This window comes from Bos grunniens, chromosome X (genome assembly GCF_055505025.1).
Source record: "Bos grunniens cultivar Pamir isolate PY7600 chromosome X, Bosgru_T2T1.0, whole genome shotgun sequence".
In the NCBI taxonomy this organism is placed as follows: Eukaryota; Metazoa; Chordata; class Mammalia; order Artiodactyla; family Bovidae; genus Bos; species Bos grunniens.
In genome coordinates, this window is record NC_141194.1 from 107,259,386 (window position 1) to 107,273,078 (window position 13,693).

General features: G+C 43.4%; 1 protein-coding gene across 2 annotated transcripts in view; it reads left to right on the top strand.

Moving 5' to 3' along the window:
• The window catches only part of FUNDC2 (FUN14 domain containing 2), a 28,921-nt gene extending 17,354 nt beyond the window's left edge, over nt 1-11,567 (top strand). For both annotated transcript variants that reach the window (XR_015158230.1, XM_086385902.1), the window contains 2 exons: nt 2,928-3,059; nt 5,628-11,567. Coding sequence is in view for 1 of the 2 variants with exons in the window: in XM_086385902.1 (XP_086242028.1) it covers nt 2,928-3,059; nt 5,628-5,705 (210 nt within the window). In the remaining variant the exon portion in view is untranslated. The remainder of the gene's footprint in view (nt 1-2,927; nt 3,060-5,627) is intronic.
• Nucleotides 11,568-13,693: the final 2,126 nt, after the last annotated feature.

Sequence of the window (13,693 nt, forward strand, 5' to 3'; positions counted from 1 at the left end):
TATGTGAAACGAATCACCAGTCTAGGTCTGATGCATGATAAAGGATGCTTGGGGCTGGTGCACTGAGATGACCCAGAGGGATGGGATGGGGAGGAAGGTGGGAGGGGGTTCAGGATGGGGAACACATGTACACCTGTGGCAGATTCATATGGTAAAACCGATACAATATTGTAAAGTAAATAAAAAATTTAAAAAATATATTAAAAGAATTAAATGTCACAGGCTTGTGAATTCCTTTCAGAGATTTTGTTTCCTTTTTGATTGGAATTGCATGGGAACCATATAGATAAATTGGGGGAGAATTAAAATCCTTTATGAGACTGCATCATCTAGCTGTGAACACCGACTGTCTCTCCATTTCTTTTGGTCTTCTGTAGCGTCTTTGCCTAGAATTTTATTTTTTCCATATAAATCTTGTCCATCTGTGGCTCAGTTTTATTCCTTATAAGAGCTTGCCTTGCTCTTATGCCTTTCCTCAGCCACTCACCCTTAGTCCTAAAGCTCTCTCGATTGGACTCAGTGATACAACTCCTGATGTGATACAACATCATCTTATGTGTTTATCTGCTGTCCAGAGCTCATTTTTGGTGAAGTATCTATTCAGGTCTTTTGCCTGTTTTTTGATTGTGTTTTCTGTTTCTGTTATTATTCTGGCCTATTACTCTCTGTGTCCATCTCTTCTGTGTATCTTCTCCAATATCCCACTGTCTTGATTGCTGTGAAATCAGGTAGTGTGATTTGGCTGTTCTAATTTCTTTGTCTTCTCATACAGATTGAGAAGCAGCTTGTTTAGAAAAAGCTCTAAAACAGCTTGCTGGGGTTGGGTTTGCAGTAACTCTGGCCTAATCTGGGGCTTCCCTGGTAGCTCAGTTGGCAGAGAATCCACCTGCAATGCGGGAGACCTGGGTTTGATCCCTGGGTCGGGAAGATCCCCTGGAGAAGGGAATGACACCCACTCCAGTATTCTGGCCTGGAGAATTCCATGGACTTTATGAGGTCATAAAAGTAGGACATGACTGAGCGACTTTGACTTTCTTTCACTGGCCTGATCACTTCTATTTTGAGTCTTCCATTCTGTGTACATGGCCTGCCCCTCCATTTATCTTGGTCATCTTTGAGTTCTTTCTTCAACATTTTGTCGTTTTCAGCATAGAGATATCCTGTATGATTTTTGTGTAGATTTGCACCTGCTGCTGCTGCTAAGTCGCTTCAGTCGTGTCCGACTCTGTGCGACCCCATAGACAGCAGCCCACCAGGCTCCCCCGTCCCTGGGATTCTCCAGGCAAGAACACTGGAGTGGGTTGCCATTTTCTTCTCCAATGCATGAAAGTGAAAAGTGAAAGTGAAGTCGCTCAAAGTCGCTCAGTCATGTCTGACTCCTAGCGACTCCATGGACTGCAGCCTATCAGGCTCCTCCTTCCATGGGATTGTCCAGGCAAGAGTACTGGAGTGGGGTGCCATTGCCTTCTCCGGATTTGCACCTAGTATTCAGTCATTTTGCAACTCTCCTAAAATCTTAACTTTTATTTCCCATTTCCAGTTCAGATTGTTAATATTAACATTGCTAATACAGTTGATTTTGTGTATTCATCTTAGTAGTGTAGATCCTGGCTACATTAACTTTTGGGGGTGTAGGAATTTTGGGGTTTTGTTGGATTCTTTGAAATTATATAGAAAAACATGTCAACAAATAGTGACAGTTTTTTTTTTTTTCCTTTCTCACTTGGATGCCTCTTACCTCTGGATATAGCCAAACTACTCTCTTACAAAGCTGCTGATTAACCCTCTCAGGAAGAGTGTGGTAGGAGTGTCCATTGCCCTATCTCCTTCGTAGCACTGTATTTTCAGTAGTTTTATCTATCTCCAGTCTGATAAAGAGTTATGGTACCTTGTTAACTGTAATGTTAATTTCCTTGATTACTTACGAAGTTGAACTTCTCCTTTATGTTGGCCACTGTCTTCTGTGAGTTGCCTTTTATCTGTTTTTCAAGTGGGTTTCTTCCTTTACTGATCTCTAAAAGAATCTTACTTTTTATCAGTATTAATGATTTTTTTTATTCATATGTAGTGCAAATACTTTGTCCAGCCTGGTTTGGGTGATGGATTAGTTGGTGGTGCCATTAACTAGAGGACTTGAGGGTGAGCAGCAATGCAGGAGAAGACTAGACAGTGGAGAAGAATTTCAGTTTCAGATATTTTGAGCTATCCAGAGAGGTAAAATCATATCCAGAATTGGAAGGAGAGAAGTGTTATGTTTGGAGGGTTGGCTGTCTCTTTGTTCCCTGGGTAACACTAGTCCATCAGGAAAAGTCATGCCTGAATCAGTCTTATCCTGTTCTCACATTTGTGATGAAATGCTTCTAAGTCTGTGTGTGTGCCTGTCTTGAGTAAGGGAAGTAGTCATATCCTGTAGGTATATTTGGATGGCTTCTCTCGGTGCCGCTTGAAAGAAATCACTCATGAGGAGTCTCTTTGGGGCCAGGTCCTAGAAGATTTCTGACTAGAAGTGATTACTACCTGACAGCCTTGCTCTGTTCACGTGGTCAAGAAAGTCTGGCTTATGTTGGCTTTAAGGTTTCTTTACCTTACCTCTCTACTTACAGTTCTGATTTTCATTTACCATTGTATTTTTTAAGCTAACTTAAAACTTTATCAAGGTGGGTAAGAGTTAAGGTGAAATAATTGCCAGTAGTCATTGAAGGCTTGTTTGTCGATTTCCTGTGCCAGGGATTGGGCCTTGCACATTGGACAGATGATGAGGAGCTCTGGCGCTAATATCATAGTTGTACCAAAACCTGGATGGCATATGTCTCCAAAAAATAGAAATTCAGAAGGGTTTTTGATAAAGGATTTTAGTAATTTATCCTGAACAAGAGAAATAACCAGACTGTGTTTCTCCTCTCTTGTGGTCATTTTTGACACTAAAGCTTGCAAACCATACTGGCTACATCAAAGTGGACTGGCAGCGTGTAGAGAAGGACATGAAGAAGGCCAAGGAACAGCTGAAGATCCGCAAGAGCAACCAGATACCTACAGAGGTCAAGAGCAAAGCAGAGGAGGTGAGACTTCATTTTGTTTCTGTGAAGCCTAAGGGTGTACACAACTTTGTACAAAAATGGAGAAGACATACCCGTATGTCAGCCTGGGATGGAATATCTTTACCTCAGAGGCATTTTCAAAGGGTAAACCTACAAGGATCAGTAGAAGGTTTGGTGACTTTTACTGGGGATGCAGGCACACACGTGGGTTGATCATCCCTTGAACTAGTTCTTGTCAGGAAGTGAGGAGGATGAGGATGTATGTTTTACAGCTACTCTGATCATTTTGATGGGCTTCCCTGGTGGTTCAGATGGTAAAGCATCTGCCTGCGATGCAGGAGACCCATGTTTGATCCCTGGGTTGGGAAGATCCCCTGGAGAAGGAAGTGGCAACCCACTTCAGTACTTTTGCCTGGAAAATTCCATGGACAGGAGCCTGGTAGGCTACAGTCCATGGGGTCACAAAAAGTCGGACATAATTGAGCAACTTGACCTTCCTGATCATTTTGAGTCATACTTTTGGGTACATACCCATCTCTGAAGTATCCAGAATATGTAGCCCAGGGGTTGGTAAGCTTTTTTTGTAAAGGGTCAGATGATACATATTGTCAGCTCTGTACATTGTGTGGTCTCTGTCACAACTATTGAATTACAGGGTGTAGCGTGAAAATAGCCAGAGACTATGGGTAGGCAGGTGGGTGTGGCTGTGTTGCACCGAAATTTTATTTAAAATAAAATTTGGCCCTTGGGCTGTAGTTTGCTAATCCCTGATCTAGCGTACAAAATCAGGTCAGATTATATTGGCTGATACTGGAGGGACAGGAGAAGACTGTCTCTTTTGAAAGATATACTATATTTTGTTAGGTCTTTATGATCTTTAGAAAATTCTCAAATACCACAAATAAGTAAAGGCACTTAACTGGAGGAAGTAGACCAGGATCAAGGTGTTATGAAGGTGCCTGATTAATTCTGCAAGGACCCAAGAGATCAGGAACATGTCAGCAAATGTTTTCAAGTTGGAAAGCAGTTAGACGAGGCATAGATGACTTAGCAGAATATGAAAATACTGAACAGACAGCTCTGTGTGGTGGTAAGTGCTTGGCCAAAGCTGTCCATTGCTGCCATGCTACTCAGATATAAAAGATAATGACATTTGGCCATTTGCAGCTACACGGATGGACCTGGAGATGATCATACTGAGGGAAGTAAGTCAGAAAGAGAAAAATCCCCTATGAAAGCACTTATCAGTGGAATCTGAAATATGACACAAAGGAATATCTCTATGAAATAGAGACAGACCCCCAGAGAGAACAGACTGGTCGGGGAGGGAAGGGGAGTGTGGGATTAGCAGCTACAGATTATTAAAAACTGTATGGGTATTTTTGAATGGGTACCAGCCCGGGCCTATTGTATAGTACAGGGAACTGCATCCAGTCTTCTGGGATAAACCGTAATGGAAAAGAATATTTTAAAAAAGAATATACGTGCACAACTGAGTAACTTTGCTGTGTCTAACTTTGCCCAACATTGTAGAAAACCTATACTTCAGTAAAATGAAAAAGCAAACCAAAACAATGAAGTTATCCATTGCCCAGAGTGGCAGGTGGCCTTTGTCGGGGGCTCACATACCTAGATAGTCCTTCCCCCTTCCATCCCCCTCAAGCTCAAGGTTACGAAAGTTGCACTTTTTTCACCTCTAAATTATTTTTTATTCGGACATGTACAAAAACAATGCATGGTTTCAAAAGCTTCTTTAATGATACAGAAATGTGTACAATAAAAAATAATATTGTTCATGTTTGATTAGAACTTCCTGGTGACTTAACAGTGAACACTTGTAAACTAACCAGAAGGTTTGGAATCGGTTCATTCATTCTCCAAGTTTTTGCTTTCCTCTTCTGAGGGAGGGTGGCTGTTCTTGCAGCGAGCCTATTGTCATATTTGGGGTCAGTGTGTAGCAACCAGGAGGCCATCAGGGATTTCAGTGTGAATAGTTGCAGTCAGATGGTGGGATTCAGAGCCAAGGTGTACCAAGTTGAGGCTCATTAGTAAAGAGCATGAATGCAAGCAGGTATTTCAGAAAATGGTATGATTGTTTTCATCCCTGTCCCCCGCCCCAGGGCAGGTGGCAAGAGACAGTGCCTCTAATAAGGGGGCCAGGGAGAGGGCACTTAGGTTCAGGAAATTAGTAAGCTAGGCTGCAGGGTGTGTTCCTGGTGAACACTTTTCTAAGATGGTGTTTGCATGTGAGAGAAGAGGGTGTCCGTCTGCCCTGCTCAGCCAAGTGCAGTCTGAGATGGAGGTTGATCGTGGACACATGCGGGAGCCGTAGGGCTCCGACTCTCAAACAGGCGGGACCTTTCACTGGAGGCAGGAAGCTGCGGGAATCAGAGAAGAAATCCGATTTCAGAGGAGGGTGTCTGGCTAGACCTGGCAGATTGTGGGTGGGAGGATCGCGTGGACAGGTTGGAAGGAGAAACCTCTGCCAGCAGCTTAGCCTAAGACCTGTCAGCTCGCCTTCAGATCCCCATCCTCCCCAATAACAGTGTCCTCAGCTGAGTAATCCACTGTGCTGTCTTCTGTTCCTAGGTGGTGTCGTTTGTGAAGAAGAACGTTCTAGTGACTGGTGGCTTTTTCGGAGGCTTTCTGCTGGGCATGGCGTCCTAGAGGGGATGACTTCACCACCATTAGTCCTAGCTTTGCCAACCAGCAGCCTCTCCCCACCACCCTAGGACAGCAAACTCCTCCTCTTCCTCCTCCCTGCCATGGCGTATCTGAGTGGCTTTGTAGGCATCTGGTGGTTCAAGTTGGGAACGGCCCCACTGTGAGCTTGACGGCAATGGAAGAGACCATAGATGTTAGCGCTTATCTAGCACACTCCCCCGGGACTAATCTGTAGGTCAGCAAGTATATTCCTTTCTCGCATAAGATACTTACCAGAACATAGGACAAGATGACACGCCGAGTGGATCTTCAAAGGTTGCCCCACACTTGATTTGGAAAAGACATTGCAAGCGTATAACATACCTCGTTAAGTTTTGCATGGAAAGGAACTGAATACACTGGCCTTTAAGCATGAAAGATTTTGCAATTGTGGTGTCTACTTTCTCTTTTAGTAGATTTGAGATTACAGAGAGAGAACTACTCTTAGTGCGTGACAGTTGAAAAATCCGAATATGGAATGAACTTGTCCTAAAGTGACATACGATGAGCTGAAGCTGTGTTTGGTGGGAAGGCCTTTGGGGAAACCAAGCAGTCGATAACATTTAGGATGGTCAGACTTAGTGAATCATTTAAAGGCATTCAGATATTATCTAGGAATGTTTTCCACCACACAGGGTAATGCATCTCATGGCTGTTTCCAAAGGGTTTATTGATGGTAAAATAAGTGACTTTAGGTGTAAGAGGGAAGAAGCTCTTGGGTTTTTATTTAATAGAAAGGGTTTGAAGCTGTTTGAAGCTTTGAAATGTGAACTTTTCTTTATGTCCGGTCAAAACGTCAGGGGTAGCCTGTAGCTCCTCTGTGTCAATTCTGTTTCTTTATCCAGAGTTTTAAAATGGTGGCATTTCCAAAAAAAATAAAATGGTGGCATTTCCAAGCATTAAAAGTTTAGAACAGTAGCATCAAAGGTATCTACTGTCTCATGATGACCCCAACTCTTTGAATTTATCTTTAGAATTCAAGTTTATACACACACCCATCCTTAGAAACAAGACATTTTTCTGTAACGACCTTTTACCATGTCTGGAATATCCAGTGCAGAAAGGCAAGGCTGTGTCTTCATCATTGTATACATGGAGTCAAGCACTTAGTAGATACTCAGTCTGTTGAATATATGAGTAATGAGGTCATAGAAAAGTATGTGGAAAATGGAGTGATCAGCAGGATTTTTGAGACTTGATGAATTCTGAGAATGCTGAAAACTCAGAATTAATTCTTAAACTTGCAGGTGATCCCTTGCAAAATGTATGTTTTCAATGCCTTCCTTTTAAAATGTTTGCCTTTTAACTTGAATTTGGAAATTGTAGCTACTAGCGGATGTGTGGAATTTTTTAGAATTCATCCGTTTGCATTTTTCTCCTTATTGTAATATTTTAAGGCAACATTAAGTAGTTTTGCTTGTAACATGTGGATTATATACAAATCATAATGGTATGAGCTACATTGTCCTATATTTTTGTATAAACTCAAAATTTTTTCACTTTTTCTTATGCTCAGACATATGTAAACATACAGATGTTCAAATATATATGAAAGTACAGTGACCCCCATGGGCCCACCACCCACCTATAATGATCATCAAAATATAGTTTGTTTTATCAGTGGCTTTGAAACAAATACCAGATGTGTCCCTTTATTATATTTTGGTATGTGTCTTAAACGGTAAGAACTCTTAAAAATCATAAATACATAGATCCACTATTAGACTCATGTGACCCCACCCATGCCAATGGAATACTGGGGCTGCAAAAGCTAACTGAAGTGTCCTGTGCCCCTCTGGGTTGCAGGTTGGGGTGGGTGGCCTGTCTCTGGTTTCCCTGTCGTCCCTGGTACGGTTGAGGTCAGTATTATAGGTTGCTTTCATCATAGTACAGTGAGAATGGCCTGGCCTTCTGCCTACTGTGCGGGGCTACCACTGGTAGCCATGCCAAGTGGGTGCTGATGTTGGAGAGTGGCAGGGCTCTGGTGCACAGTGCTGGTGGGACTTAGTGGAGTTCCCCCAGGCCTTTAGGGGTGCCTCTAAATGGATGCTTTTGAACTGTGGTGTTGGAGAAGACTCTTGAGAGTCCATTGGACTGTAAGGAGATCCAACCAGTCCATCCTAAAGGACATCAGTCCTGAATACTCATTGGAAGGACTGAGTCTGAAGGTGAAACTCCAGTACTTTGGCCACCTGATGCGAAGAGCTGACTAATTGGCAAAGACCCTGATGCTGAGAAACATGGAAGGTGGGAGGAGAAGGGGACGACAGAGGATAAGATGGTGGAATGGCATCACTGACTTGATGGACATGAGCTTGAGCAAGCTCTGGGAGTTGGTGATGGACAGGGAGGCCTGGTGTGCTGCGGTCCATGGAGTCTCAAAGAGTCGGACACGACTGAGCGACTGAACTGAGTTGAACTAAATGGAGGCCTTGTTGCCAGCAGCTTGGTTTCAGACGGTGAAGTGAGGGCGGTTTTCCTCCAGAGCAGCTTGCTGCCCCTTCCTGCGAAACATGCCAGGACTAGGCAGCTGCACCCATTGATTCTGTGTTTGCCCGTGACTGGCAAGGCCTGTTTAAGGAGGCATGTGTTTTCCTCCAGGGCCCAGAATCCAGTACTGTGCTGGGCCTCCTTTTTAGTGATGGGGGCTGAAGAGACTGCAGCTTCTCTTGAAGCCTTTCCAGTCGTCCCTTTGACCGGGTTTGGGCGTCTGCTCCCCATTGCTCAGAGCTTCCCTCCCTCTGTCCTGGACTGTGCCACCTCTGACAGCTGGTGGCTTTTCTCCCTTTTCACTCCTCACCCCTGAGCCCCCTTGTGCACCTGCTGTTCCCTGCCACTCTCGGGGTACCCTGGGACCAGCTCAGATGAGCTGTTCACAGAGGAGGGGAAGAGGGGTCCAGGGTTCACTTTCTGGCTACTGTCTGCTCAGGGCTGACAGATAAGACTCCTGTGTCTTCAGTCTTGCTAAGGCTCTGTATCCTCATGGCCGGCATGGCTGAAATTGGAGCAACCTGACTGTGATGCACATCACTGTGATTATTATAACATGCAGATAAGGCCCCTCCCACCGCCTGTCTGGGTCACGTGTCTGCTCCCACATCCCGACACTTGGCCTCAGGGACATTCATCAATAGGACGGGGTGGGGTATTCACTGTCACGTGTGGCCTGTCACCTGGGTAAGAGCCCCGCCTAATGGACCTGCCAGGACCCAGGACATGATGAATGACTTCCATAATTCTAGCTTACATGGTTTTGAAAACGCTTAACTATTGTCAAAGTGTCCCCTCCATCATTTTCCTGGTTTTAAGACTGGGCTCTTACTTTGAACATCTACATTTTTGTAGTTTGGGAAATGCCATGCATTGGATTTTAAAAATTGTCTTAGGGATAGATTGGCAAGATCTGAGTATCATTGGTATTCCATGATGATCTCAGCTTCTTCTCTGAGGGAAACTTTCTTAAAGCCAGTTGTGGACCCTGCAGACAAAATTCGAGTCCTCCCCTTTCTGGGGAGGTCTCCACCAAGTTACCAGCTTCATTTCTTTGTCATGGTTCCAAGTCTGGGGCTTGCTTGATCACGTATGCAATAGTAGTGTGATCTCTTGGAGACATGGGCAGAAAACCAAATCATACAGTGTGGCGTATGTCTGTGATGTTTGATACTTCTTAAGCATCTTACTGTCAAAGTGCTGCACTCAGTATGCTAGCAAATTTGGAAATCTCAGCAGTAGCCACAGGACTGGAAAAGGTCAGTTCTCATTCTAATCCCAAAGAAAGGCAATGCCAAAGAATGCTCAAAGTACTGCACAATTGCATTCATCTCACACGGTAGTAAAGTAATGCTCAAAATTCTCCAAGCCAGGCTTCAGCAATACGTGAATTGTGAACTTCCAGATGTTCAAGCTGGTTTTAGAAAAGGCAAAGGAACCAGAGATCAAATTGCCAACATCCGCTGGATCATCAAAAAAGCAAGAGAGTTCTGGAAAAACATCTATTTATGCTTTATTGACTATGCCAAAGCCTTTGACTGTGGATCACAATAAACTGTGGAAAATTCTGAAAGAGATGGGAATACTAGACCACCTAACCTGCCTCTTGAGAAACATGTATGCAGGTCAGGAAGCAACAGTTAGAACTGGACATGGAACAGACTGGTTCCAAATAGGAAAAGGAGTACATCAAGGCTGGATATTGTCACCCTGCTTATTTAACTTATATGCAGAGTACATCATGAGAAACACTGGGCTGGAGGAAGCACAAGCTAGAATCAAGATTGCCGGGAGAAATATCAATAACCTCAGATATGCAAATGACACCACCCTTATGGCAGAAAGTGAAGAAGAACTAAAGAGCCTCTTGATTGAAAGAGGAGAGTGAAAAAGTTGGCTTAAAGCTTAACATTCAGAAAACTAAGATCATGGGTCTAGTCCCATCACTTCATGGCAAATAGATGGGGAAACAGTGGTTGACTTTATTTTTCTGGGCTCCAAAATCACTGCAGATGGTGATTGCAGCCATTAAATTAAAAGATGCTTACTCCTTGGAAGGAAAGTTATGACCAACCTAGACAGCATATTAAAAAGCAGAGACATTACTTTGCCAACAAAGGTCTGTCTAGTCAAGGCTGTGGTTTTTCCAGTGGTCATGTATGGATGTGAGAGTTGGACTATAAAGAAAGCTGAGTGCTGAAGAATTGATGCTTTTGAACTGTGGTATAGGAGAAAACTCTTGAGAGTCCCTTGGACTGCAAGGAGATCCAACCAGTCCATCCTAAATGAGATCAATCCTGGATGTTCATTGGTAGGACTGATTTTGAAGCTGAAACTCCAATACTTTGGCCACCTGATGTGAATGAAGAGCTGACTCATTTGAAAAGACACTGATGCTGGGAAAGATTGAGGGCAGGAAGAGAAGGGGACGACAGAGGATAAGATGGCTGGATGGCATCACTGACTCGATGGACATGAGTTTGCATAAACTTCAGGAGTTGGTGATGGACAGGGAGGCCTGGTATGCTGTGATTCCTGGGGTCGCAAAGAGTCAGACATGACTGAGCGACTGAACTGAACTGAAATGTAGTTGTAAAATGTTTCATTAAATTGTTTTACTATTAACAGAAGACATTGAAATGATTTTATGAGAATGTAGCCCTGTTTTCCTGGTCTCTTAAGGCAGCATTTCTCCAAAGGAGTATGTTCCCCTCCTTTGAGAGATGCTATCTGCAAAATGGGGTTTGCTGGTAGAGTTGGCAAGTATTACATATAATAGTCCTTTCCAGGGAATCATACTTCACATGAACTTATGAAAAGCTTTAGCCTTGCAGGAAAGAAACCTGTTGATTTTTGTGGAACCTGGTATTCCCTGAATTTAGCTTACCAGGCAATCGTTTTTTCCTCCATTACAGCAATTCTTAGAAAAGCTGATTTAAAGAACACTTGGTCTCAAACAATAGTGATATTTGAAGATCAGGGACTATCTGAGTTTGTTCACAGCAGTGTAGACTCTAGTGTACTAAAAGAGGGGAGGAAGGATCATCCCTGTTCTGGCTTGAAATCCTAACCCCTTAATACCCAAGGTGATGGCATTTGGAGGTGGGGCCTTTGGAGGTAATTAAGTCATGAGTGCAAGGCCCTCATGAGTGGAATTAGTGATCGTATAAAATAGACTCCAGAGAGTTCCCTTGTCCCTTCACATGAGGATATGGTGAGAAGGCTGCCGTCTATGAATCAGGCAGAGGGCCATCACCAGACACTGAATCTCAGCACCTTTATCTTGTATTTTCTGCCTCCAGAACTTTGAGAAATAAATGTATGTTGTTTAAGCCACCCAGTCTATGGTCTTTTGTTACAGCAGCCTGAATGGACTAAGCTTTTGCTTAAAAAGTCATTGTTTTCCTTTTGCGGGGGGGATGGTAGAGGGATGATGTTTCTAGCACCTGAGGAAAGCAAATGGCCTGTTCAATACTGCTCCCCCCTCAACCACTGCATGAAGTTAATTGTCAACAGGCTTCCTTCAATAGCCTTATGTTAAAACCATCAGTATCCACTGGAATATGTTTTGATTATAAGGCCATACAGTGTAGGTAAACCACTTAAGACTTCTAGTTCTGTCTGCCTGGTTTCCAATGAACTGTTCCCTCCAGTTCTCTCATAAGAGTCACTGAACAAATTTGAAGTGGCTTCTTCTGACTAGGCACTTACAATGGGGGAACACAGAAGTGGAAAGAGGTGTTCTGATTGGCATCTGGAAGGATACATGGCTCAATTATTGGCCATGGAGTCACACAGGTGACAGGCTCAATCCCACAAAACTGCACCCACTTGTTCAGATGCCTATTCCAAACCCCGGTTGTCACCCTCTGCTTCTGATCAACTAGCTGCACATCTGAGGTTCCCAACAATACCTCCTTGGGTTCAACAAATTTATAGAGCAGCTCACAGAGCTTGGGGGACATTTCACTTCAGTGCTTACCAGTTTATTATAAAGGATATAGATGGACAAACAGCCAGGTGAAGAGGTACCAGGGTGAGGTCCGAGCCAGCTCTGACACACAAGAGCTTCTGTCCCCACAGAACTGCAGTGTGTTCCCTCCTGGCATGTGGATGCATTCTGGTTCAACAAGGAAGCTCTCTGAACCCCATCCTTTTGAGTTTTTAAGGAGGCTTCATTACACAGTGTTAAAAAACACATGGACTTCCCTGGTGGTCCAGGATAGGAATCTACCTGCCAATGTGGGGGACACAGGTTTGATGCCTGGTCCAGGAATATTCGACATGCTGCAGAGCAACAAAGCCCATGGTCCTTAACTACTGAGCCTGCACTCTGGAGCCCAAGAGCTGCAACTATGGAGCCTGCATACTACAACTGCTGAAACCCATGTGACTAGAGCCAGTGCTCTTCAGCAAGAGAAGCCATAGCAATGAGAATCCCGTGTACCACAATGAAAAGTAGCCCCTGCTCTCAGCAACTAGAAAAAGTCCATGTGCAGTAATGAAGATTCAGCACAACTAAAAATAAATACATAACTTATTTACAAGCTCTTATATATACCCAATATCAGTCAGTTTAGTCGCTCAGTTGTGTCTGACTTTGTCAACCCACGGACTGCAGCATGCCAGGCTTCCCTGTCCATCACCAGCTCCCGGAGCTTGCTCATCCTTATGTCCATTGAGTTGGTGATGCCATCCAACCATCTCATCCTCTGTCGTCCCCTTCTCCTCCTGCCTTCAATGTTTTCCAGCATCAGGGTCTTTTCCAATGAGTCAGTTCTTTGCATCAGGTGGTCAAAGTGTTGGAACTTCAGTTTCAGCATCAGTCTTTGCAATGAATATTTAGGAATGATTTCCTTTAGGAAAAGAAAAGCTATGACCAACCTAAATAACATATTAAAAAGCAGATACATTACTTTGCCAACAAAGGTCAGTCTAGTCAAAGTGACTAAACTGACTGATATTGGGTATATATAGGAGTTTTAAAATAATTTATGTATTTATTTTTAGTTGTGCTGAGTCTTCATTACTGCACATGGGCTTTCTCTAATTGCTGTGAGCAGGGGCTGCTCTTCATTATGGTGCACAGGCTTCTCATTGCTATGATAGTAGGAGACTTTAACACCCCACTCACATCAATGGGCACATCTTTGAGACAGAAAATCAATAAGGCAACAGAGATTCCTAAATGATAACAACAGAACAGTCACACTCAATTTATATTTTCAGGACATTACATCCAAAAAAACCCAGAATACACATTCTTCTCAAGTGCACAGGGAACATTCTCTAGGACTGACCAAAAACTAGGGCACAAAACAAGCCTCAATAAATTTAAGAGATAGAAATTATCTTTTCTAACGACAATGGCATGAAACTAGAAATCAACCACAGAAAAGGAAATGAGTAAAAAATGACTACATGGAGGCTAAACAACATGATACTAAAAAACCAATGGATCA